This window comes from Aquila chrysaetos, chromosome 18 (assembly GCF_900496995.4).
Source record: "Aquila chrysaetos chrysaetos chromosome 18, bAquChr1.4, whole genome shotgun sequence".
NCBI classification, from domain to species: Eukaryota; Metazoa; Chordata; class Aves; order Accipitriformes; family Accipitridae; genus Aquila; species Aquila chrysaetos.
Window position 1 is genome coordinate 15,972,777 of NC_044021.1, and position 24,046 is coordinate 15,996,822.

The 24,046-nt window shown below is 40.1% G+C and overlaps 2 protein-coding genes across 12 annotated transcripts in view; one reads left to right on the top strand and one right to left on the bottom strand.

The window, feature by feature from the left end:
• The window catches only part of LYRM4 (LYR motif containing 4), a 90,780-nt gene extending 88,224 nt beyond the window's left edge, over nucleotides 1-2,556 (bottom strand). For all 11 annotated transcript variants that reach the window (XR_003927329.2, XR_005930794.1, XR_003927330.2 and 8 more), the window contains exon 1: nucleotides 2,345-2,556. Coding sequence is in view for 4 of the 11 variants with exons in the window: in XM_030041713.2 (XP_029897573.1) it covers nucleotides 2,345-2,430 (86 nt within the window). In the remaining 7 variants the exon portion in view is untranslated. The remainder of the gene's footprint in view (nucleotides 1-2,344) is intronic.
• Nucleotides 2,557-2,621: 65 nt separating this feature from the next.
• The window catches only part of FARS2 (phenylalanyl-tRNA synthetase 2, mitochondrial), a 249,822-nt gene continuing 228,397 nt past the window's right edge, over nucleotides 2,622-24,046 (top strand). Inside the window, exons 1-5 of the mRNA XM_030041709.2 lie at nucleotides 2,622-2,968; nucleotides 3,707-3,776; nucleotides 5,258-5,294; nucleotides 8,582-8,646; nucleotides 9,199-9,285. The gene's annotated coding sequence lies outside the window, so the exon portion shown is untranslated. The remainder of the gene's footprint in view (nucleotides 2,969-3,706; nucleotides 3,777-5,257; nucleotides 5,295-8,581; nucleotides 8,647-9,198; nucleotides 9,286-24,046) is intronic.

A 24,046-nucleotide genomic window follows, 5' to 3' on the forward strand; every position in this document is an offset into this window, starting at 1 on the left:
TAGAAGAAAATTCAGTGCTACCAGATAACATATAGAGTAAATTTACTAGGAAATTCACAAAACAGAAATACTGAATTTTACATCACAATCTATATGTACACATTTTTAGAGAAAAAGTATAGCAAGCAAATAAGGAGACAGTAACCAGCTGATCACACTCCAGACGTACACTTACAAATATGCACTGTTTGCAATAATAAAATATTCTGAAATTCTCTAACTGAAATCATGAACCAGTAAGATTAATCTTTAATACTTTCTACTTCGCTATAAGTTGGTTCTTTACAAAGTCATTAGGTTTACCCCAGGGTATTACCATATCACATTACAGCAGCCCTGAGGACATGGCAGGACTGCTTATCTTGGCACAGAAGAAGCTAGCAGGGTGTCCATTTTAGCTATGGGTGTGGCATAAACACCAAGGCAGAATTGTTGTTGTTGTGGTCCCAGCAGATCTCTACATATAATAGCTGCTGATCGTTTCTTGCTAGAAACTGCTATTGCTTTTAGTGCTCACAAATGTGTGTATATGCCACAAGATTTTATACAGTTGCTGATTTTATAGTACCTAAGGACAGGCCCATCAAAAACTGAGATCATTTCTTTAGGGAAAGGGATATATTGCACCGTGATATAGTGTCAAAAAATCAGATATCCAAGGCAAACACGTATCTTATGATTTCTATCCTTTAGAATTTGCTAGTATAAAAACATTAAAAGAAACACAATGAAAAGTTTTACATTGTGTTAAGCAGAAACTCATTGGTGCACCTATTGTTCTGTGATAGTTGGCCTTGCCTTTGAGCTGCATGCCAAAATTTCCACACAGCCAAGACCCCCCAGGTACATACCTAATTTTGCCGGTACCTGGGGAGGGGGGCTGGGCTCTGGGTATGGCTTATAGAGAAGAGACAACAACAATTTCTCAGGTTCCCTGTGCTCCACCAGCAAGGGGCCAGGCAGAGGGGGGTCCACATGCTGTCCATGAGGCTGGTGCCACCAATTACTGAAGCCACCACTTTGAGGTGGTGCTGGCTTGCTTCCTCCCACTGCTGTGAACTCAGCTTCCTCACTGATCACCTCCCAGCACAAACCCATTGCTGAAAACATGCCGTCACCCAGATGGGAGTTACATTCAACTGTTCACCAGCTGCACATCTCACGAGCCTCAAGCCATCCCCATTACATACAATCTTCTCTTTGTTAGCCAGAATAACGGCAAGCTGGGATACTCAAGACAGCGAAGAGCAGGAGGAAGCCTTGATAGCAGGGGAACTAAAGAAAGACGAGGGGAACATGATGCACATACACGCTGCTGCGTGGAGTTAGCAATGAAGGTTTATTAGCTCCAGCTCAGTTTCAGCCCCACAGCCTTTCTTCTCAGGGCACTCCCTCACACATGAGGTTTGGGGAATACTTATGCCTTGAAGAGGGCAAAGCTCACCATGCTTATACAAGTTCAAAGGCTTCTGTTCCCAATTCTTGCCAGGCTGGGGATGACTCACAGCAAAGGTAGCTCACATGTCTCTGCCCATGGTCCAACTGAGTGGTAAAGTGAATAAACTACCAGTGGGTGACACAATTTTGCTAGTGTTGGTGGGGAGCACCCCCTGCGAACGCAGCGGATGTCTAACGGAGACCTGCCCTATGCCTATAGCACGCAGGCAGACATACCATCTACCAAAAAACGTTGCATGTCTTTCACCAACAGCCAGAGAAGGCAGCCAGCCAGGCAGTAGGGCACCCTGTGCATCAGGACAAGGGAACCCCGCTCCCTCATCACACACAGCACCCTCAGCTTGGCCGCAGCACATGGTGTCAGGGTTTGGCAGGGAAGCCAGCCTCCTCCAGCACAACCAGGGCGCAACCTGTCCCCGGCTCTCCCCCGCCAGGAGAAGGGCAGCATCCAGAACAGACACGAGATTTGTCAGGCTGGGACAATCTCTCTCCTGTTCCTTTCTCCTACAACGGGGAGGAGGACCCATAACTTGCTGCTTTTGAGGCAGCCCGGCACAGGGACTGGGGGGCTGACCCTGCCCTGCGCCCCGAGTCGGGCCCCGGCCCAGGCCCGGGCCCGGGCAGGCCGCCGCGGCCGGGCCCGCTCTCGCTCCCGCCGCCAGGCCACAGCTCGGGCTGGGCGGCCGCTCCCCCCTCCGCGGGGTGCCCGGAGGTCACAGATCCCCTGCGCCCGCCAAAAAACGAGCCCCTCACGCAGCCCCTGCCCAGCCCCAAACAACGCCGGCACTCCCCCCGCTCCCCGCTACCCCCACGCCCTCGCGGGGAGAAGCGGGGCCGGGGCCGCCGCCCGCCCCGGAGCCCGTCCCCGCCCGGGCCGGGAGCGCACCTGTAGTTGTAGCCGCCGAAGCGCTGGCTCTCCCGCAGCAGGGCCCGGTACAGCCGCAGCACCTGGGCCCGGCTGGACGCTGCCATGTTGCCGACACCAGGCGGGTCCTCCCGCGGCGAGGCCCCTTTCCCCGCCCGCAGCGCCCGGGGCCGCGCCGGCCCCCGGAGCCGCCTACCCGCCACCCGCGCCGGCCTCTCTGCGCGCCTCCACGGGCGGGCGGGCAGGGGCGGGGGCAGCCGCGGCGGCGGGAGCCGGAGCGCACGGCCGGGCGGTGAGTGGCGGATCGGGGAAGCGGCGGCCGCGGCTCGGCCCGGGCCCAGCGCAAGGCCCGGGGCGGGGCCGCGGCCTGAGGGCTCTTCCCCGGCAGAGGCAGCCCCCGGGGGCGGCGGGCGGCTTTCCGGGCGGAGGGCTCCGGGCGGGTGCCGGGCCCGCCGGGTCGGTGCCGCCGCCGCGTTACTGCTCAAGCCTCGGCCTGCCCCGAAGCGCTACCGCCGCTTCCCCGCGAGGGCTCCTGTCAGCCTCGGTCGGCGCGGCTGCGAACGGCCCGAGCGCTGGCAGAGCCGGGGGAGCGTGCGTGTGGGGCCTAAGCGGCGAGGAAGGGAAAACCGGCCTTCTAATAAACTGGTCGGTGATAGTAGCGCGTTTGGGTGCACCCACGATCGTTTTGTTGGTGTGTTGCATGGGGAGGTGGATGCTGGCGAGGTGGGATTGGTGTAGAGCCTGGAAATTAGCAACAGGTGGTGTGTGTTTGGTGATTGCACTGAAGTGGCCATGTAAGGTTGCAGTGAGTGGTCCCCTGGGCTAGGGCCTGATGTGTTGTTGTCGTGTGGGAGCCGCTCCTCGCTCAGTATCTGAAGTTGAATTCTGTTGCTTAAACTGACTTGGACATGTAGTTATAGTTCAGGTATTGCTTAAGCTAAGCGGTGAGTGTCTCTGAAGGGGGTTAGCAGGGATTTCCTGTCTCTGTGCTTTTATTTTCAATGGGAAATCTCCATTTACCATTTTTCTTGGTTTTTTTCCACAGTCCTGAGAAAGGACTACACTGGTTTTATCAGTGCCCTCCCCTATGGTTCCCCATTTGTGCAAGTTTTCAAAAAGTGAATAACTGTGTTATAACTTTAAGTGAATTTAATGCACAGGCCCATGTGTGTTGAAACTGGCCTTGAAGAGGGCAGGACACAGTGCCTATGTATTGTATAGCCCACAGAATAACAGGTTGCCTGAACCATTTAAAAAGCAGGTTCTGTCTGTTTAGTTGGTAAATCTTGGGTTTTACTCTTTTCTGCTGTGAGACTGGGGCTCTTTTTCTGCTTAAGCACTTCTTTTTTCATTTATACATTTTCCCTTTTTTGCTGGAAACAGCACTTACCTAGCATCCTCTTCTGCTGAAAGTTTTGCCACTCCAGGATAACAGTGATTTTGTAACTTACAGGTATGACGCCCCAGCTGTATTTAATAGTGATTTTCAAATATTACTGATATAATTTATTTATAATCATTACATGGTTCCTACTTTCTCCACAGTATGTTCTGTATATAGTAGATGTTTGTATATATCCTACATGTCTCTGGCAAAAGTGCTTCAATTGCTGCTGCTAACTGAACTCATATTTTATTGTGTATATACTTTGAGTATTGTTATTTGTGTCAGTTGTACATCTGATACAATTTACAGTTTATTGTGTAGAACTAAAATAGCTCTATGCTTCTGTGTGTAAATAAAATAGACATGCATGGAGTTATCTCAAATTTGTCTTTGCAAGTATGCTATATTTTAGCAGCCCTTTTAGGCTTCTGGAAACTGAGATTTTCCATACATAGCAAATTTCTTTGATATTCTCTTTATCAAAACCAAAACTAGAAATGTTAGAGGAAATGTTGCATTTTTGTAGAAAAATGCAAGCAACTGAGACACTGACAAGCATCGTGTTTCTGAGGCCTTCCCTTGTAAGTTACAAAACAATGTGTTTTGGGCTAGCTTTTGGCATTTGGGAAACCCAAACGGGAAAACATAAAGCAAGCATGCTCTTTAGTTGCCTGAAGGACCAACCAAATTCTCTTTGTAGCCCAAGCCATACTGTTGAGACAGATTGCCATGCCAGAAGTGGAGTCCAGCTGAGGTGCTGGTACACCTATCTTTGCAGCTGTTGGTGGCTGGAGTGCTTAATATATGTTAAAGCAGAACTCTTGCTTTGTGTCTGCAGATTTATTATCTTCCCTGAAAGCAGCAGTAGCAACGCTGCCCTTTGTTTTGATTGTGGGCTTCAGACAGCTTAATAGATACAGGTCCGTCATGTAGAGAGCAAAACCCAGCTTTAAGAGTTCGGCAGAGTTATGTGGAATCATTCTGTAGATGAGTGTGGCAGTTATTCCATCTAATTTCACAACAGCCCTCTTTGTTATTGTGGGAAATAAAGTTTTGATGCTACAGTCTTTAGCTCTGAAAGATGGGAGACTAATTGGGAAGAAAGCAAAACACATTAAGCAAATTTTGTTTACAAGAACACTATTGATTTCATATTTGTGAAGTAATTATAAATGATTTTGAAATAGCCTCAGGTGCCAATCCTGTTCCTGAATCTCCCGGACAGTTTTTGTGATTTTTTTTTTTTTTTTAATTTTTAAAAATTTTTTTTAGATAACTATAGTTTTTCTCTTAAGGAAGCATGGAATCCTCGTATGTTTAGAATAAGCAATAAGCACATGCAATGTACTATCAAATGCAAAGTAAACATACCAAAGGGAAATAGTCTTTCTGCTTGTCTCCCTTTCCTGGCTTAACCTTTATTACGCTCAAGGAGGGAAGAATAATTTTTTGCATAAACTTGTCATCTTTATGCAGTTGGATTGGTGCTGTTGACTGGAAAAACTAATTATTTTCTTATGTATTTTATTATTGCATTTTCTTGGAAGCAATGGATTATGGTCTCAGAAGTCCTGTCATTCTGCAGTAAGTGGGCATTGCCTCTGCTGTGACTGGGGTACATTTGTTTCTGCTAGCCTTCTGTGTATGTGCATCGCTGCAAGCCTGTAGATAATTTGAAGGACAGACACAGCCCAAATGACCATTGTTGTGCCCTGTGACACTGGAGCTCAGTAATGATCACTTCATTAACTGCCTCCTCGTTGCCTAGGGGGAATGCACACCTGAATTTTATCTAGACACCAACCCAGGACCAATCAAGATATGGGCAGGTGATTTTTTTTACCCCCAAACTTGTATGGTTTAAAACTCAGTGCAGTTTTATTGTTATGTTTTATAGGGATGGGGCTAGAGATATGTTTTTCTTAATTGCAGTGATACATATAATCATTGTTGAAGTGGGTTGGTGGGTGTTCATTTGTACAGAAGTCTTTGCTTTTGGCATTTGATCTGAGGAAGGAGTGTGGCCTGTGCCTTGCCTTTTTGCATCTCTTGGGATAAATAAGCACTTTGAGAATGACATAATTGTATCAGTATCTGGAATAGTTACTGATATTTTAATTATGTAGATGTTAAAAAAAAAAAAGGGGGGGTGTGCAAATTTGGATGAAGTACCTGCAGAGAGTGTGGACTGGTGTGAAAGGAAACAGCTGTTACATCCTCCAGAATGTTTCGGATGTTTTGTCGTATGTTGCCGAATTGTTCCTTGCGGTACAATATTTCAGCTTTATGACATGGCACTCAACGCTTTAAGAGAGCATGTGCTTTCCTCATATGCTGCTGTTTGTGTTCATTATTTTTCTTTGGGGGTCAGTATGATAATTGATTGTCATGATATTATCATCTCTTTTAATTATTGTTTTTCAGTTTCTGAAAATGTGCTAACTTTTCCCTGCTGCTGTGGTGCGGTTTCTCCCTCTTCTTCCCCTCCCTCTTCTTCCCCTCCCTCTTCTTCCCCTCCCTCTTCTTCCCCTCCCTCTTCTTCCCCTCCCTCTTCTTCCCCTCCCTCTTCTTCCCCTCCCTCTTCTTCCCCTCCCTCTTCTTCCCCTCCCTTAGTTCTTGATGGACAGTGTTGTGCACAGTGAGATCTTACCCAGTGTAGAGTTGGACCTTTAAAATAAGGACCATGAATCACAAGAATTTTGGGATTTCAGTCACAACTGTAACAAACTGTAATTTAACCATTCCCTATAGTGAGTAAGATTTCCACAGTATCAAAAGGAGGCCTTGAATAACTCTGCTTCTTTAAAAAAAAATATATTTATTTGGTTGGTCTATAGAAAAGAACATTTGTAATCATGAGGAGAAACTTCTGTGTTTCAAATTCAGCTGTGCTCCTAAATTATTTGTGTGTTTTGGAAAATTCTGCCTAAGAGTTCAGAGGGAAGAAAAAAATGGGACAAAACTCTTCTCTCAGTCACTTTTTGTAAGTTACCGCATCTCATTCTGAACTGAATTTCAGAATGTTGTGTATTGTTTAAAGTATGATTGTAAGAATAGTAATAATAGGGGGAAAAAAAACCCCAACCCAAACAGTAGTGGGTTTTCTGGTGTAATACTTGGTTGTGTAAGGGAATACCTGTTTTACCACTGCTGCTCCTAAACTTTTGCTGGTTCACGATCTCTTGTGCTGCAGGTGTTGCACTGAAAGTAACGCTGAATTTTGTTTTCCTTGTTGGCCTCAGTCTTAATCTAATTTCCAGTGACCATGTGCAACACCAGAGGATTTCATGGGCATCATGTTGCCTGCTAATTATGTATCATGTTAAGCAGCTGGACAGTTCAGCAGTTGTGGGATAACTTCTGGATCAGTGACATGCAATGTTGATATATGCCATATTGATTTTGAAAGATGTTGATAGTGGACATATGTTGGTAAAGTACTTTGAAATGCCTGAAATAAAAATGCTATAAAAGCCCAGAATTAAAAGGATAATTTTGTGTTACAGCAATAGGCAAGAGAATAAGTAATAGGGGATTAAAATTGCAAATAATGCTTAAATAGTTCAGTGTGTAATAGTTGCATTAAATGCAAATGACAATTCTAACCTTAATGCTGATGAAATCCAAGGTATTTTTCAAGACAAGAACCCAACAAGAAATGAATGTATTTTTGCTGTGTGGTTATTACATTGAAATCTTACTGTCAAACCTGATCATGAGAAGTAGGAAGGACAGGATTTATTAAGTGTTCTCATCCATGACCTCATCAATTCAGAAATGCTTTCTTTTCTGTGCTTTCCAGTGTTTCATGTAATCTAGTCTTAAATAACTTTCCTTTCTGTGGGAAAAATATTCTACTTAATATTGTATCTTGCTGTTAAGAAATGTTTTCTGATGCTCAGCCTATGCTACCCTCTTCCCTGAGTTCATCCCCCTCTTTCATTTATGCCCCTTAGAGTCACACTGTGTAATTCTTTTCCCTCCTCTGTGATTTACACTATCATCATGTTTCTCAATAGCTGTCATCCAGCCAGGCTAACTTAGTTATTTTGATTTTTTTTTTTCTTCTTTTTTTAGCGGATATTGAAATTTTTAGCTTAGGAAGCAAACTTAGCTGTAAAACAAGGACTGATATTTTGTTTAAGAGCAACTCAGAATCTCTTTGTAGCCTCCCCTGTATCTTTTTCACTGACTTGTGATTTCCAGTTTGCCAGGTTGGTTACAAATGGTACTGCCAACCTTATTAGTTAAAGATCATGATTGCATCTAACATGTCTTGCCAGGGCAAAGGTCTTTCTTCTCTTGAGTTTATTTTTGGCATATATGAAGGTGTATGTGAATATGTATAAAAGCATGTGCACAGTCACGTTGTGGTGGTAAAGGTCATGCTGTTCATCCTAGATTCTCTGTGCTGCTGCACTGGGGATTCATGCCCAGCTAACATGGTGCTGTGGGCTTTTTTCTGGTTACCCAGTCCTGTGTCCCAGGTATGGGAAATCAAAGACAACCTGCTGTTTGTGTGCATCCCGGTTCTTTTCCTGCTCCCTGCGCTGTGGGCATAGGCCCTCTTGTCAGACCACGGGCTATTGCTTAAGTCCGTCCCTGCAAATCCACTTCACTAAGTGTTTTCTCAAAGACTTCTTGTGTGATTATTTCCTGGAAGCAATTCCTAGAGCAAAGTATTAGTGGGGGTAGAAGTATCATGTTGCTATAAGTTAGAGTGGAGCTGATGTAAGAAAACATGTGATCCAAGGTAAAATAAAAGTGGAAATTCTTGTATAATATGTTGAAAAGATGTTATTGGGGAAAGGTGTGACCTCTGAGAATGGGATGTGTGGAAGACACTAATTTTTTTTTTATTTTTTTTTTAGGGAAAGAAAGGTTAAGCAAAACTGGTTTACAATGCATCTGTAAAGCAGCAAGAATTAAGTGGATTGTAAGTAGGCTATCTGTTTAGTTTCCTGTCTGTGTGATGACAGGAGGGGGAATGTGATTTTCCACTTGTAAGACATTTTCATTTTATATGATGCTGTATATCCATATGACTTTTTGTTCTGTTAGCTTGGACTTTTGGTCCAGGAAAAAACCCAACAGTTTAAATAAGAAGCTGAAGCAAAGAAGTTTAAAGAGAATATTTCTGGAGAGGAAACTATGGAGCAATGTTTTCATTTAAATGAGGAAAAAATACCCATATTAGCAAACTGTAGTAATGGTAGAGTTTAAGATAACTTAATTTTACATGATCCTTGACATTTTTGATCTTTCATCTTGTGTCACTATCAGTTTTATGTCCCCAGAGCTCTGGCCAGCGTTCATGCTAGTGCATTAGGGACCTGTTTCTAAATATATCATGCTTCTAATGCATTTGTAAGATGAAGTGAATTGTCAATATTGCCGTACATGCCTTCACACTTCTAGACAGAACTTTATTTTATTTCTGTTTCATGTTTTTATATCTGGGGTGACTGTGCCAAAATTTGTCTTTCAGCCAGTCCTGGAAGAGAAGAAACAAAGCACTGGCTAAAGCTAACAGGCAAAGGAAGCAGAACTGAGGAAAGATTGTCTCTGCTTGCGGGTAAGTAATTACAAATAAATTTAGCTTTCTGAATCTATCTTTGACATCAGCACTGCCAGCCTTTTCAGGTAATAACAAGTTTTCACTCCTTCTCCATTTTAATTAATAATAATAAAAAATCTTTCTTCATCTTCACCAACTGTTAAAGACAGGTATGCTAACTAGGTATGTTAACTATCTAATTTCGCTTTCAATATAGAATTCATATGTTTCCTTACTCCTAATAGAAAGACAAAGAAAATAATGAGACTTGAGATGTAAAGATAGGTAGATAGGTAGAAGATGATAATCTTCTGGAGGACAAATTTATCATCTTTATATTGGATTATGTCCATATCTTTGAATATAATCCCTTTGAAATCTGTCCAACTACCTAAACAATAAGTTGCTGTTCAGTGTGAAAACAGGTGGCAGAATTAGGTTCTCCTTACTTTACAAACCACATAATTGATGTATGTTAGAATCCAGCATAGGATGCTCCGGTGAATAGGGAGTGAGCTCAGTGAGCTCTTGAGAGGCAATAGTTATGGCCTTACAAATCCCACCATTAACCTTACAGTCTGTTATGTTCCTGTTCCCAAAGTAGAATAAGCTAAAGGCAATGTGTGTCCGTGTCTCTTCATAAAGTTTTGTCTCTTAACTGAAACTGGTGTGAGAAATGTACTCATGCTGAATTTCATGAATTTTACAAGTTTATTATAGAACAAAGGCAAACAGCGCTGGGCGCATCGTCAAAACCAGAGGTGCACTGGTTATACCCGAACTCGTCTTTTTATACACTGTGTTCGTGGCGTTTCCAAGGGGTTATTTTAATATTTCAGGTATCTATTAACATAACTCCACCCCAGACTACGCCCACTTGCACGCGTCTCTTGTGGTTCGGAGGGGCCTTCGGGGATCTGCAAGGGATGAAGTCAGTAGTCGTCCTCTGGCTGCACTTTTCACCCTGTCGTTTTCCTCCAGTCGCACTTTTCAATATTTTCACATTAAACTTCTGTTTTTCCTTTGTTCTTCTCGTATCTTTCATGTCAAATAACCTTTGACCCCCAAAATGCTGTTCTCATGCTAACAAATCACTCCGTATCTTCTTACTTGTGTTCTCAGTTACACTCGTCCCTGAGTCCATATGTCTGTTTTTCTGTGTTTTCACAAATCTATCTACACATCCTTTAATTACTTGAGTTACAGGATGTCTTATCTCATCAGAAGAAGCTATATATTCTGCTTGTGCCCACTTGTTGCCTACGAACTATAAAATACAATTGATGTCTGGAATATATCAACTACATATTTCCCACGTTAAGGCCTAATTTAGTGGCAGTGAGGCAAACATCCTTTCGGGACATAGCTTATGCAGTAGTTAGGCAAATTTCAGTGTTCTCGTTTTGCGAAAGCCAACATACATTTCACACTGGTGATGAGGGTGGATTTAGGTGGGGATGCAGACATATGAAATGAAGCTGCCAGCTTTCCTGTAGGGATGGGTTTAACATTCTGCAGAAAGGCAGGAAAGGGGAATGGGGGAAAAAATAGTTTAAAGTAGCGTTCTGGGAAGATTTGTGAGAGTTCATCTGTCTGGAGTCCTGAGTTAAATATCTCCCTGTTCTAGAATTTCTGTGATTAGCTTTTTCAGTTATGCTTTGTAGCCTAGGATCAGTTTTGCCCAAGATCAGCTTTTGTGGTTTTTTGTTTGTTTGGGGGTTTTTTTCCCCCCTCTCCTGGCACTATACGTTCTTTTTATTTCATTTATCTTTATGCAGGTGATTTTCATAATTGTTTAACTTTTGCCTTTTTTGGAGATGATTCCTGGTGAAGTAAGTGTGCTGCATCTAAAATGGAGAAAAACAGATAAACAGAGCAAATTATCAGGGTTCTCACAGAGATTTAATGGTGCTTCTTTTAAATTTTTTGTGTATGATATCAAAATTATTTTGACTGCCAAGACAGTGTTCAAGACCTTCACTGAGAGTGTTCTTAATTTTGAGAGTATTAGCATAATCTTTTCATTGTTTTCTTATTTATTTTGGCTGTAAACATAGCTTTTTTGCAACATTTGTTTTACCTTTGAGTTTATTATACTAATTACTTCCAGGGTGAAAAATTGCATAGTGCATTACAGCAGCTCTTCCCGTGGGAAGATAATATTCTAAAATGGACAGATATGGTACTGCACTTGTAAAATTATCAGATATTGAAGAGGTAATTAAATAAGAGATCTCTCTATAGGTTTGTTGAACTTAGAAAAGCTACTTGCTTTTTATGTTGGCACAGTAGCTTTGCCAAGTTTTGTGGAAGAAAGTTGTTGTGAACAGATAGAGATGTTGCTTGATAAAGGTTAGCTTTTTCTGTTTCCCTTCTGTCCCTCCCCCTCCCTGCACAGACTGTGTTACTTATTCCCCCACTTTTCCACTCCTGATGTATCTTATTCTGATAATGTCATTTTTTCATCGTTTTCTTGTGGTAGATTATATTCTTAATATAATATTCATTCTACAAACAGAAACTCTGCTGGGTAGATGAAGACTTGAACTAAGTATGTGGGAACACCATGTTATTCTGGTTTCTTTTATCAGACTCCCTGTGTTTATTTTTAAATGATTTTTTTTTTTTATGTACAGTATTTAAGAGCTATTGCAGGTTCTACCAAATCCTATTTCCTCACGTGATATTAGGAATTCATTTGATCCAAGTGTCCTCTGACTGCTCTCATTCCAGACCCTGAGTGACAGAGCTGGGCCTGTGTGGAACTTGATCTTTCAGCACGTTGCAAATTGCAATTCTACAAATGGTTTTAAAGAAAAAAAATAAGAACAATTATTATGTTTTAATTTTGAATCTCTCAGTATGTAATGGACGTGGCATTAACTGAAGATTATTTTGTCATATGTGACCTTGAGCTATAACAACACCTTATTCTTCATTAATAATAAAGATTTGATTCTTTCATGTTATTGTTTTCTTTTTTGCCTAACTTGTATAGCTTCTTCCACCCAGTCAATGTGTATATCTTGGCTCAAAATGCAAGAGGAGGGGCTGTTACCTTTGTTCTCTAAAGACTGGATGGAGAAATAACTTCTGGGTGCCATAGTTCGAGATGTGTATCCTGAGGTCTGTCTAAGTTTCCTTTCACTGAGGTTGCTCTGGAGGGAAGAGTGACTTCCAAGTATCTGGTGCCACAGAAGGGTTCACTGATGTAATTAAAATATATGGCTTTCTCAAGGCCTTTCAAACAAAGGTTTTCTTTTGTTCTTTGTGCTGTGCTTTATCTGGAGTAAGTACATCAACATTAGCAAGCCTTATAGGAGATGTTACCTGGTAACATTAAAGACAATAAAGCAGGAAGCTGCTTGGGAGCCTATTATCCTAGGGTGCTGTGAGCCATAGACCCAGATATGTCCTATTTTCTAGCATTAGTGACAAAGAAAGATGTTAGTGATACTAGTTTTGTTCTTTTTACTGTAACACTTTCAAACTTTTTTTTATCCTGTGGTAGCAGGACTGGATGAAGACACAATTTAAATATGTATTTTAAGTCATACTTCCCTTGCTTTGCTTGCTACAGAATATCTTGGAACTAGTTCTCCTTTAACAATTTATAGATGTCAGCACCTCTTGAACGCTGTAAAGGTAGTAGTGTTCAGGCATAATCAAATACAGTGTTACAAGGTAGGTGTGCCTGAATACATATGAATTAATCCTAGCCATAAGCTTTAACAGAACCAGAGCACAGTTGTATCAGGAAATTAGAACAGGATTAAGCAAATCCATGTCAGAATTTGACTTGTATTTATTTGAATAGGCAGAAGTTTAAATTGAGGGATTTTATTATAAAACTTCTCAGCAGCATTGTCTATAATTCAGTGTCAGTTGTTGCAGTTAAAGTATTTTTAAGAAAAAAGACTACACTTTTTTTACCCTTAGGCTTTAAACATAGTTAATGCATTTCTTTAGCTACAGTTACAGAAAATGTTTCATAATGTAAGTAGAATATTTGCAAATCAGGTTTTCTGTCTTTTGGTAGCCTGTATACATTCATAACCATAGTATATACAAAGTAAAATTTTTAAGCTTGTTAATGGAGGTTGGCTAGGCAGTTAATTCTTGTGAGGAGTCTTGAGTACACTTGTTCTTAAAAAAGCAAAGTCTTTCATCTTGCAGCCCAGCAATTTGTTGGAAGACTGATGAGGCAGCACACAGGCTTGATAGTCAATGTGGGATTTTGAAGAAATACATTATCCATCCACCTGTGGTAAATTTGAGTGCTGGGATCAAGGAAATAACACCAGAGTAGTTAAAAAAAAAAAAAAGAAAGTATATATAGTGAATAAGTTTGCTAAAAAGACCAGGGTGAAGGCAACCAAACTGAAAATGTTTAGCAGTGCAATCTTACCTCATTTTTGTTTTACCTTCTGAAATTTGTATTGCTGTGAGACCAACTGTATTGAGACAGATGCTGTGATTGTGTGAGACTTGCTGGCAGAGCTGTCTGTATTGTCTGCAAATCCTGCTGTTCGTGTGCATCCGGCATTTTGTGTAGGTTAAATGGGTTGGAATGAACTGTGTCATTTAGAAACTTATGTGGTGGGTTGATTTTTTTCCTTTTACAATATGCCAGTCAATACTGCACTCTGTGTAGGCTAGCTGCTTTTTCCTATACTTTTGTTTTATTTTTTTCCTGCTTTATTAGTATTTGCAACCCACGTGATTTTGGATCCAATGTAAATGATGATACAGAGTTTCTAAACAGATTTTGTTTGCTGTAACATAGTATATATTTGCAATGCTAGCCTAAGACTTTGGGTTAGTAGTTGTTGAGAGATGAAGGGGTCTTCTGCTTCTAAACCCCATTAATGGTAAGGGAACACAACAGCCTAAATCACTAGCACATAAATGGAAGAATAAAACAAATCTGGTCATTGATTTCTATTTCAGTCAGTCAACAGAAAAGAGCTTCAGCGGTAGGGAATCATACCAAAGCAATAAAGGCTTTTGCATTATGTAAAAAAAAAAAAAAAGTGTCGGAGTAAATAGAATTTACTTCTTAGTACAACTTGTCAGTCCCATTTACACATTTCAGAGATAATGGGCCCTTATTAAGGAAAGTGAGCCTACAGCAGTGTTTTAGAGTAGAAGAAAGTCTCTCAAGTGTTTTTCAAGAGCAGTATTAGCGCCTGGGTAAATTTATAGGAATCAGTTTTTACTCATTGTATCTTAAACTATAATAGTCTATGTTATCCTGCAGCTATGTCTGTACTCAGTCAAGAGCTGAGTTTAGAACCATTTCTTACATGTCTGGACCCAGTGGAAAAAAAAAAAAATCTGCTAGCATCATTTTTAATTGGATGCCTAAAAGTGGCTCTGCAGAAATCTTCTGTGGCAAAGCCAAGCAGAAGAAAGATGGTAGGAATTTCAGTCATCATTTTCTGATACCTTTCTTTTCAGTCTTGGACAGGGGTTGAGTGAGAATGGGCAAGCAGACTGGGAGATCATTTCACATTCCAATTCTCGATTTCAGGGCTCCATGAGGGTTTTTTTGCACTGCATGGGAATAAAATCCTGCTGCTCTGACTCCCTGGTCACAAGGTTCCCAGTGGCGCAGCACAGACATCCAGGGCTTCTGAGCAGCTACAGCAATGGAGACCTGACATGACGTAATGAAGGCTGTAGTAACACCATTCCCTTTGCATTGTTTTTAATGTGGTTCTCTAACATGAAGTAGAAGGAGGTGCTAAGAGTAGACATCTTTGGTTATACCTACAAACCTTTCCGAGCTTGGATGTGATGGATTTGATAAACGAAAATGCCTTTTCCAACAAGAAATGCTTGAAATCTGTCTTTAGAGTAGGAAGGATGTAAGGTGGCCAGCTAGGCAGCATTGCATCCACAACTTTTATTGAAACTATGTCTAAACACCATTTTTCATATAAGCTTGTGTCCCTGTATAGATGGAATGTGAGGTTTTAGGCATAGACACCATTTCTCCTATTGAAAGCTGGCAACTTCAGTTTTCATTTAACTGACTCTTGATTCTTGAACAGAAAAGATTTTTATTATTATTATTTAATTTCCTATGCAATGCTCATTAGATTTGAGACATTATGCAATGGCTAATAGTAGTGATGCATGTATTGGATTCCCAAATAAAGACTTTACAGCAATTCCTGTCTATCTCTGCTTTAAACAAATGAGAGCCTTTAGGCTGATTTGAATGGATGTCTGCTGAAACCCTGACTACAAAGAGACAGAACTAAGCATCTGTGCAGCACTGGGAGCTGAATTTTGAGGTGCTGAAATTAAATTCTCATTTTTAATAGAAGCATTTAGTGAAAAATAAAATATGAACAAGCATTGTTAACAACAATCGAATCAAAGGCTATTCAGATTGGTTTTATAAATGTAATGTCCAGCATACTGAAGTTGTTTGACAATTGTGACATTGCATTTCAAATTTAATTAAAAATAGATAGTTATTTGGTCTGAACATTCATTCTTTATGTCTTTGACTTTATATGACTTTAGATTATCTTTTTATTAACCTTAGGCAGCCTTATAAATTTAGTGCTTTATTTCCAGTATACTGGACTGACATTTTCCATGTGCAGATATGGCAATATATTGCTGGAGTGGTGAACAATGTGGCACATAAATACATTTATAATGAGGGTAAACCTGTATGTGAAAGAAATAGTTGAAATCTTTTAAAGCTGTTGATGTAACAGTAATAGTAGTAGTCTGTTTTCCTTCAAAACCTGGAGTAGCCTCTGATATAGCTTTATGGAAAAGATTACTTAATTCTATGTCAACTATCAAATAATTAATTTAAAATTCAGATCTGAGGGGAGATACAAAATCTGTAGACTCATATGGAGTCCTCTTCATTTTCATACTGTTGGAGTGCTTTTGATAAAGTAGAAAGAGGATAGAGTAGCAGCTAGCTGTCTGGAACTGATCCACAGCTCATTGAATTAAATGGGAATTTTTTTCATTAACTTTGATCATCCTTGGATTGAACCTGTATGCATATGATTTAATTAGTAGCAAGCTTGGGAAATGGTGGTATGTTGGCTTTTCTAGTGTCTTACCTACTGAGATGGTAATTACATAAACCAATATATTTGTGTATTTATGATATGGCAAGTGCAGAAGTACCCACAGTTGGCTTTCCTTGCTGGACCCTCATTTGAAAGCTAGACATTTTACTGCTAAACCTCTTCTTCTTTCTTGTTAATTATAACATCATTTCTCATCATCTTGTATTACACATAAAACAGATCTATTTCTATGTCATTGAAAATATTTTTATGCCGAAAAAGGGAGTAGGTTGTAACTTTATTGTATGTCTACTTTTTAACCATATGCAGCCTCCCCCCCCCCCCGCCTTAAGTTATATTTAATGTTAAAGGTTAAAAATGCATATTTTGAAGGTTTTCTATGCCTGAGAGCAAAAAGGAGGTTCTCTAATGTTAAATGCTTAGTTGTCCAATAAACTGTTTTCATCATGGATCATGTTGAAGGTATTTCTAGTAATGCTGCCATTTTGGTTTTGTTTGTTTGTTTGTTTTTTAAATTGTGTAAAGCAGTGTAGCTTCATGTTGGGAGGTGCCTTTACATTTTACATAAGCTTGAGGGGCAACCAGAGGAAACCTGTCTGCATAAAGGCAAGTTTGCGGCAGGTTTGTAGGCAAAGCCATTGCACAGTCGTGGTTCAGAATGGCCAAATGTCTCATCTGAGCATTTGAAACATTTTTACCCTCAAACAGATTTCTGTTACATTAATCCATGCTGTGTTGTACCTTATTAGGTGAGCTGCCCCAATGCCTTAGATGTGGCAATTGATGAAGTTAAGATACTGTTTGGGGTGAGGAAAGAAGGGGGGGGGGGGGGGGGGGGTGGGGGGGGGCTGGCTGTGGGTATTGACACTGGACGCAGAGATTCTGTGTAGATGTGTCCTGTGTTTGCTTAGCAAATATTGGCAGACCCTGTTGTGAGTCTGAACAATTTACAGTCTAAGAGTTTATGAAAGCTACCAGGCTTCTTATGTAGCAGTAGCATAAATAGGAATAGTAGGTATAAATACCAAGGTAGAAAATGGGGTGTTAGCTTATAAGCCTTTCTCAATTTAGCAGTTGCTTAACTAGCCATAAATCTGTCACCTGGGTTTGCTTACACTTTTGATAGTTTGCACCCAATTTTTAGCACAATAAATAGGGATTCTCTAAGATGTCAGTTGCATACCTGTCAATGAAAACTAACCTAAAAAAATTAGGTCTGTGTCAGTCAAAAAATATTAAAAGGAGCCTTGAGGTTTTTTTTTTTTTTTTTTTTTTTTTTTAGGAGCATTTAAGAGGTACTGAAGCAACATTAAATATTAAACTAACGAGATGCTGAGGTTTTAGGTAGTATTTTCTCTGCTGCTTTACAAGAAAAGTTTCTGTAGCAACTGCAACATAGCACAGAGCATATGCTATTTTGAGGCAGACATTATTACCTTCTTAAATAAGCACGACATATGCTCAGGCCATGCTGATGTGTGATTGTGTATCATTTACAATGATTTTGGGGGACATGCATTACAAGAATATCTCTGTATGCTTTAGGGAGTCATCCAGACCTTGGAAAAGGAATGGCGTAAGTAATCTAAGTAGCTATTTTTTTGTCTCTAGCTGCTGATTGATGAGCTTATAGTGCTACTTCTGCACTTGCATTTGAGAAGGGACATAGGTAAGCAAATGTTTTTTCTCGCTTGCCTTTGTTACTCAAAAAATTAGTGACTCCTTTTAGAAGGAGAACTATATTTTTAAGGTACAAATCTACAAAACAGGAGAATGAAAATGTATATGTGGTCTACTTTTCTGGTGTCAAATGGGAATAAAAGCAGAAAAATATTGTTTATTATATTATTTAATGTATTGTGAAACAAGATATCATATCTTGCTTATTATTTATCTTGAAACAGCATAGGTAAATGGTCAGGGTTTTATTGAACAAGTTGGGAAAACTTCTATGGCTCTTTCACAAACCTGCTGTTTGACTGCCACAAGATTTTCAAGGATGTAATTAGAGAATAGTTATCTGACCTCTACTGATTAGTTGTTGGGATTTGGTTTCTTCTGTTTGAATATGTCAGTTCATCGACTTCTGTGGCTCTGATGTAGCAGTTTATTGTTTCCTTGTAGTCTACTGTTTCAAAAAATTATCATCATTGCTGTCATACTTCCCAACACCTATGAAAAAGCAGACCTTTAAAAAGCAATGACTCTTGGTCTTCTACCCAGGATAACCCACAGAGAAACGTGCAGCTGGTGTTGCACAGCCCCTCTGTGCACGTGTGGTTTGACTCTACAAAGTCTCTCCAGTAATCCATGTCCATCTACAGTGAAATGCAATGGCAGCTTCTTTCAGATTTCTGGATGTTAATCAATCTGTTCACATTTAAACATGTTGCAACCTGGTGAAAGCAGTGAGCATCTTGGATGAATGATATGAAAGAAATGAAATGGATATACCTAAGTGTAATCTGCATCCAGAGTGGCAGATTGCCTGTGTATTCTTTAGCAACAACCTTCATCAGTGAGAATAGTCTAAAGCTATATCGTTTTTGAGAACTAGAGTGCTAATTTCAGTTAAGTTGTTGCTGGGTGCTATGTTTTACCATCACTTTTTGAAGACACTCTTGAGTTTAATATTTATGCTTAAATATTCCAGTTTTTAAGCATAGATTCCTAAGGAAATGACAGCTGCAAGATGGTTATTTGTACATCTGCTGTAAGCCCTCTTTTTTCCACTTCAGTCAAATTTCACAAGGGATGTCCAGATCGCCAGAGACAGCAAGTTACAGGTGGTGTGTGAGAATAAAGGGCTTAATAAAGGAAAGAGACCCTATTAATGCCTCAGCTAAAGCAGACATAGCAGGATGAATTTGTCCCTTACCACTGAATCTGCAAACAAGCTTTGCCTCTAGACACAGCTGAAATAAAGTTTTGCTGGTTCTGCTGCTTGCAGAAAAAGCTTACTGTAAACTCCTTACCCTGAAGTTGATTTATGTTCTGTTGGCTGACACATCTTACAGAAGTGGAAAAGAGAATAGTGCTGTCTGAAATATTTTAAAAGAACTGAGAATGGATGCTTTATGAAAAAGAAGTGCATGTGTTGTCTTTCAGACTATTTTAGAAGAATAGTTTGTCTACAGGAGAGGGCTTGAGACAGAAGACACTATTTTTCCCAGTCTTGGAGATCATTAGCAAATGTTGGAATTTACTAGAAATGATAATCAACTGTAAATGTAAGCTGTTAGATTGCTGCAGAGGGAGAAGGCTGCTTAGACAATAAACCTTACCGTAACATGTCTACTTCTTTAAGGCTGTCGGCGTGTTGCCATCATCTGGAAAAGCACACAATAGCTTGTCATAAATGTATCAAGTTTCCTGCTCAAATGAACATCTCTGTTGGTGATATGAGATCTCAAATGAAATATTTTTAAATGAAAGCTGTTCTTATTTTGTGCTTTTAACCCTGTACTTGCCACAACTAAATTCTGAAGTAGAAATATTCTAGATGTTTGGAATATAAATCCAAAACTAAGAAAAATAACTTCACAAACAGAAGTCTAAGAAATCAATTAATTTTTGACTTTTTTTAAATTCTGGTTGTTTGTTTTACTATAGAAATCACAGAGAAATCTTGCAGCATATTTTGTTTTTTCTCAGTGCTATGAATAAGCAGCTTTGCAGGAGAATTCTGTTGTCTTCACCGTATACAGTTGAAAAGTCCATCAGTATGTTGTGTTGGTAGCTAGAAGCAGAAAGAAAAGAAAAGGTAGTGCATTTGAAGTATGTTGTGTACTTCAGGTCAGGCATAGACAAGGTAGATAGTAAATGGGGTTTCTAAGACCTGAGAAGTGGATGTATAAATGTGCGATTTCTCTTTGTGTGACTTGTTGAGATACTTGTGCGCCTTTGAATCTTTCCCAAGGTTTGCTTTTGTATAGTCTCTGGCCATTCTCCCTTTTTGAAAATACGAGTTAGCTCAGTTGTAGGTTTGGCTTTGTGTGTTAGCAAGCAAATGTATTTTGTTGGTCTCCTTGTATGAGGAACTCATGGGGGAGAGCATTAAATTCAAATTAGCTATAATTAGGTTGCTCAGAGAGGTTGTGGAAACTCTATCCCTGGAGACATTCAAACCCAACTAGACAAGTCCCTGAGCAACCTGCTTTGAACAGGGTGCTGGACTAGGCCACATCCAGTGGTCTCTTTGAATGTGTATCATTCTATGATTCTGTAATTCTATGAATTACTGAAGTAAAGTTTGTATTCACTTCTCAAGGAGGCTGGTCCTGGGGTTATTGTTATCTTTAGCAGGTGTTAAGTCCTGTCACCCCTAAGCCCAGCTCTGTGACTGTTCATCTCTTGCTGTCATGAGGCTTTGCATTCCTTGTGGGCAGTTTTGCTCCTCAGGAGACTGTAACTGTCATGAGAAGTTAGAAAGTGGGAGGTAGACCTTCACCATAACTGAAACCTTAATTCTGTGGAGGACTTATAACTGAGATTTTAAACAAGGGTGTGCATGCTGTGAGCAACTGGGATGTGGAGGAGAATTCCAGCTGCTAAACCATTGGGTTCTTTGCTTCTGGATCATGTTATCCTGGAGCTCGGACTTCTTTCTGGAGTGGACTAAATTGGAATGACTGAACCCAAAGAGAGGGCTCATGTATCCTGAGAGCAAGGTTCAACACAAACTCTTTTCCTTATACTGCTCATCTGCTTAGCCCTGCAGTTTTGGAAGGGTGTTTAAAACTCTTATTTCTGTAATCTTCCACTGGTACCGAGAAACCTGCTCCTTTGTGGTATGCATCACCAGTGAGAGGAAGCCACAGTAACAGCAGTAGTTAATTACCCATTTTGAGAATTGGATGTATCCCTTTTTCCCATTCCAGGGAAAAATGTAATTTCCCCTGGAAATTATTGCAATTCCAAAACGTGGTAGAGAAATGCAACTCTTGCTGTATTTTCTGTATCCCTTTCCCATTGCTTCTATTAAAGTTTTTTGGAGCAGTGGCAATATCCCAATGTATGCTTGAACAATTAGTACAGTGGGCCACCTGATGCCAGTTTGATTGCTTGAGCACTATAGTACGTGGAAAAATCCTCTATGCCACTTGAAGTGTTTTGACAAAGGAGGATGTATTTTTCCAGTCCCAATTCTCCATGTGCATGCATGCAGAAACACACACACCACCCCCCCCCCCCCCCCCCCCCCCCCCATTGCAACCAAACAGCCTGCCTTTTGGAGATCATGCCTCAGGTGTGCTTGGTCAAGCCAGAATCTGGACTTAGGTGACCTTATTCTGTTACTGGAAATATTCAGAGTAATTTTATTTAAAAAAAGAATGCTGTGATTTCAAATTTAATTGCTTTCCATTGCTTGAAATATGAGGTGCTGTATAAAAAATAAGATGACAAGCTAGTAGTATTTTTAGAGGCTGTCCTTCAAGATGCTGGTCTGCCAAGCATATATTGGGTAATATATTTACATCATGAAATGGTGTCTTATACATCACTCTTAAAATGTAATATTGCGTAGTACCTAAGATTTGCAGCTGTCAAACTGTATCCGTTCAGAGCATCACTGATGATATTATATAAAGATCTCATCACCAGATGTGAATACAAAATTCTTAGAAAACCGTGGTGGTATTTCCTACTGATGGTTGCTAATAGAGAGGTTCCCTACCGATGGCCTGTCCAGCACCTTTTGATATTTATAACCTGTAATTTGTGTTTGGAACTAGGCTCTCAAGCTTTTACCCTCATAGGAAGCCAGAGCATAAACAGACCAAGATGTGAAGCATCCTTTCTGTAGAAAACTACAGAATTTTTATGGTAATTCTTGAGGGTTCTCTGTTGATCCTGAACTAAAATCCTAGATACAAATAAACCACACCCTGGGGAATGAATGTACACCAGGCACTGGTGACTGCTATGTAATGCAAGTGATCTTTGCATCTTCTAGTCATCATCATCGTGTCTTCTTATATAAGGTAATAAATGATATAAATAATTTTAAAAAGCTGATTCCTGAATATTCAGGGGTAAAGGCTCTGGGCTGACTGTTGCAGCTAAGATAGCTCTCTGCCATTACTTAGTAGCAACAGGATGTCTTACAAGTGGCATAAAAACCTGAAAACCTCCCTTTCTTGGCTTCTCTAGATGCTATAGAAAAAGATATTAAGTTCATTTCATGCCTTTACTCTTTTTTGATTGTTGCAAGAAAAAGCGCTAGCTATTTTCTCAATGAAATGCCAAGTGCTCCAAGATGAGATTAACTCAACAGAGGAAAATAATTAAGGATGTCCGGGTAGCTGAAAACTTTCATCTACGGTGCACCAGAAAGAGCATCTGGTTTGTTTTGCTCATTTGTTTGCTTTGCTCATAGAAGTTTCCTCATTTTCCAAGCTAGCCATGAAAACCAGCAGAAGTATTTAAACAAAACTCCTGCTAGCACACTATGATAAGGCCATATAATTAGATTCATACCCTTAGAGTGGATACACAGAATAGCTTAAAAACAAAAATAAACCTCCCTGATTCAGCTGACACGAGTTGTTTTCTGGTATAGGAGGACAGAGAACAGAGTTCACCTGTCTTGATAGCAGGCTGGTTGAACTTTGCCAGCACTAGGACTGTTGTTCTAGAAAGACTCTGATGTGCCTGAGGTAGAGTGGGAGCTGAAATAACCTGGTGCCAGTATCAGCAAAGATTTCGTGCATTTAATTTATTCTTCCAATGTGGCTCAAATAATTCCATTTCAGATGTCCACTCTCTTAGGAAGGAATCTTTTTAAGCAGGTAAATATTGTACTTTTAAAGCCATTTTCCACAAAATACCTGTGTTTGTGAGTAGAAATAAGCCAAAATGCATTTATTAAAAAGATTCAGTGGTACATGACAAAACTGAGATTTTGTAATTGCGGTGTCATTGATTACCCACTGATTGTTCTGTTTATATGAAAGTAATACCTTTTGCAAACTATTGGCCCTTCAGCCTCTGATTCAGATATTTAAATTGGAATGGATCCTTCTGCTGGTTGTACTTCTATAAATGATGACTTCCAGAAGCATAAGTGTTATGAGTGGGCTAGTTACCCAGTTCTTTATTTTCAGGGAGGCTGTCCCTGACAGTTATTAAATCTGGTAACCTGGATGGAAAGGAAAGGGAAGAAAACCCCTGCCTTTGCATTGTGATGAGCAGCTACTGAATAATTCTGGATACATTCAAGAAACAGATCTGTTGAACAAAACTGTAACAATTTATGGTCGCTATGTATTGTAAAATTTCATCTCGTAAGAGATCAACACCTGAACCTGTTTCCACTGAGACAAATAGTTTCTTCCTAGGAAGATTTTTGAGCCCAAATTCGAAATATTTTCAGGTCTGGGTAGGGTAATTCTTACTAGCTAGCTGTATTTAATCAGATGTGAATGCAAGACAGATTAGATAAGTAAAATGCAGTGTAAAATTAAGACCTGGAGAATTGAGTCAAGTTTTGTTGTTGTCATGCACATCTGCTTTTTAAAGACAATGCTGAAACTTTGTTGTGGGGTTTTTTTGAGCAGGTTTTTAGTAAAGTGAAATGTTTTTGAGGGTTAAAGTTTAGCAATATATCTGCTTAGGTGATTACAGTTTCTTCTTAAATAAATTAAGAACTTTATGCACACTAGAGGCAGGATGCCCTGCTCTGGAATGAATCCTGTCCGTACAAGACC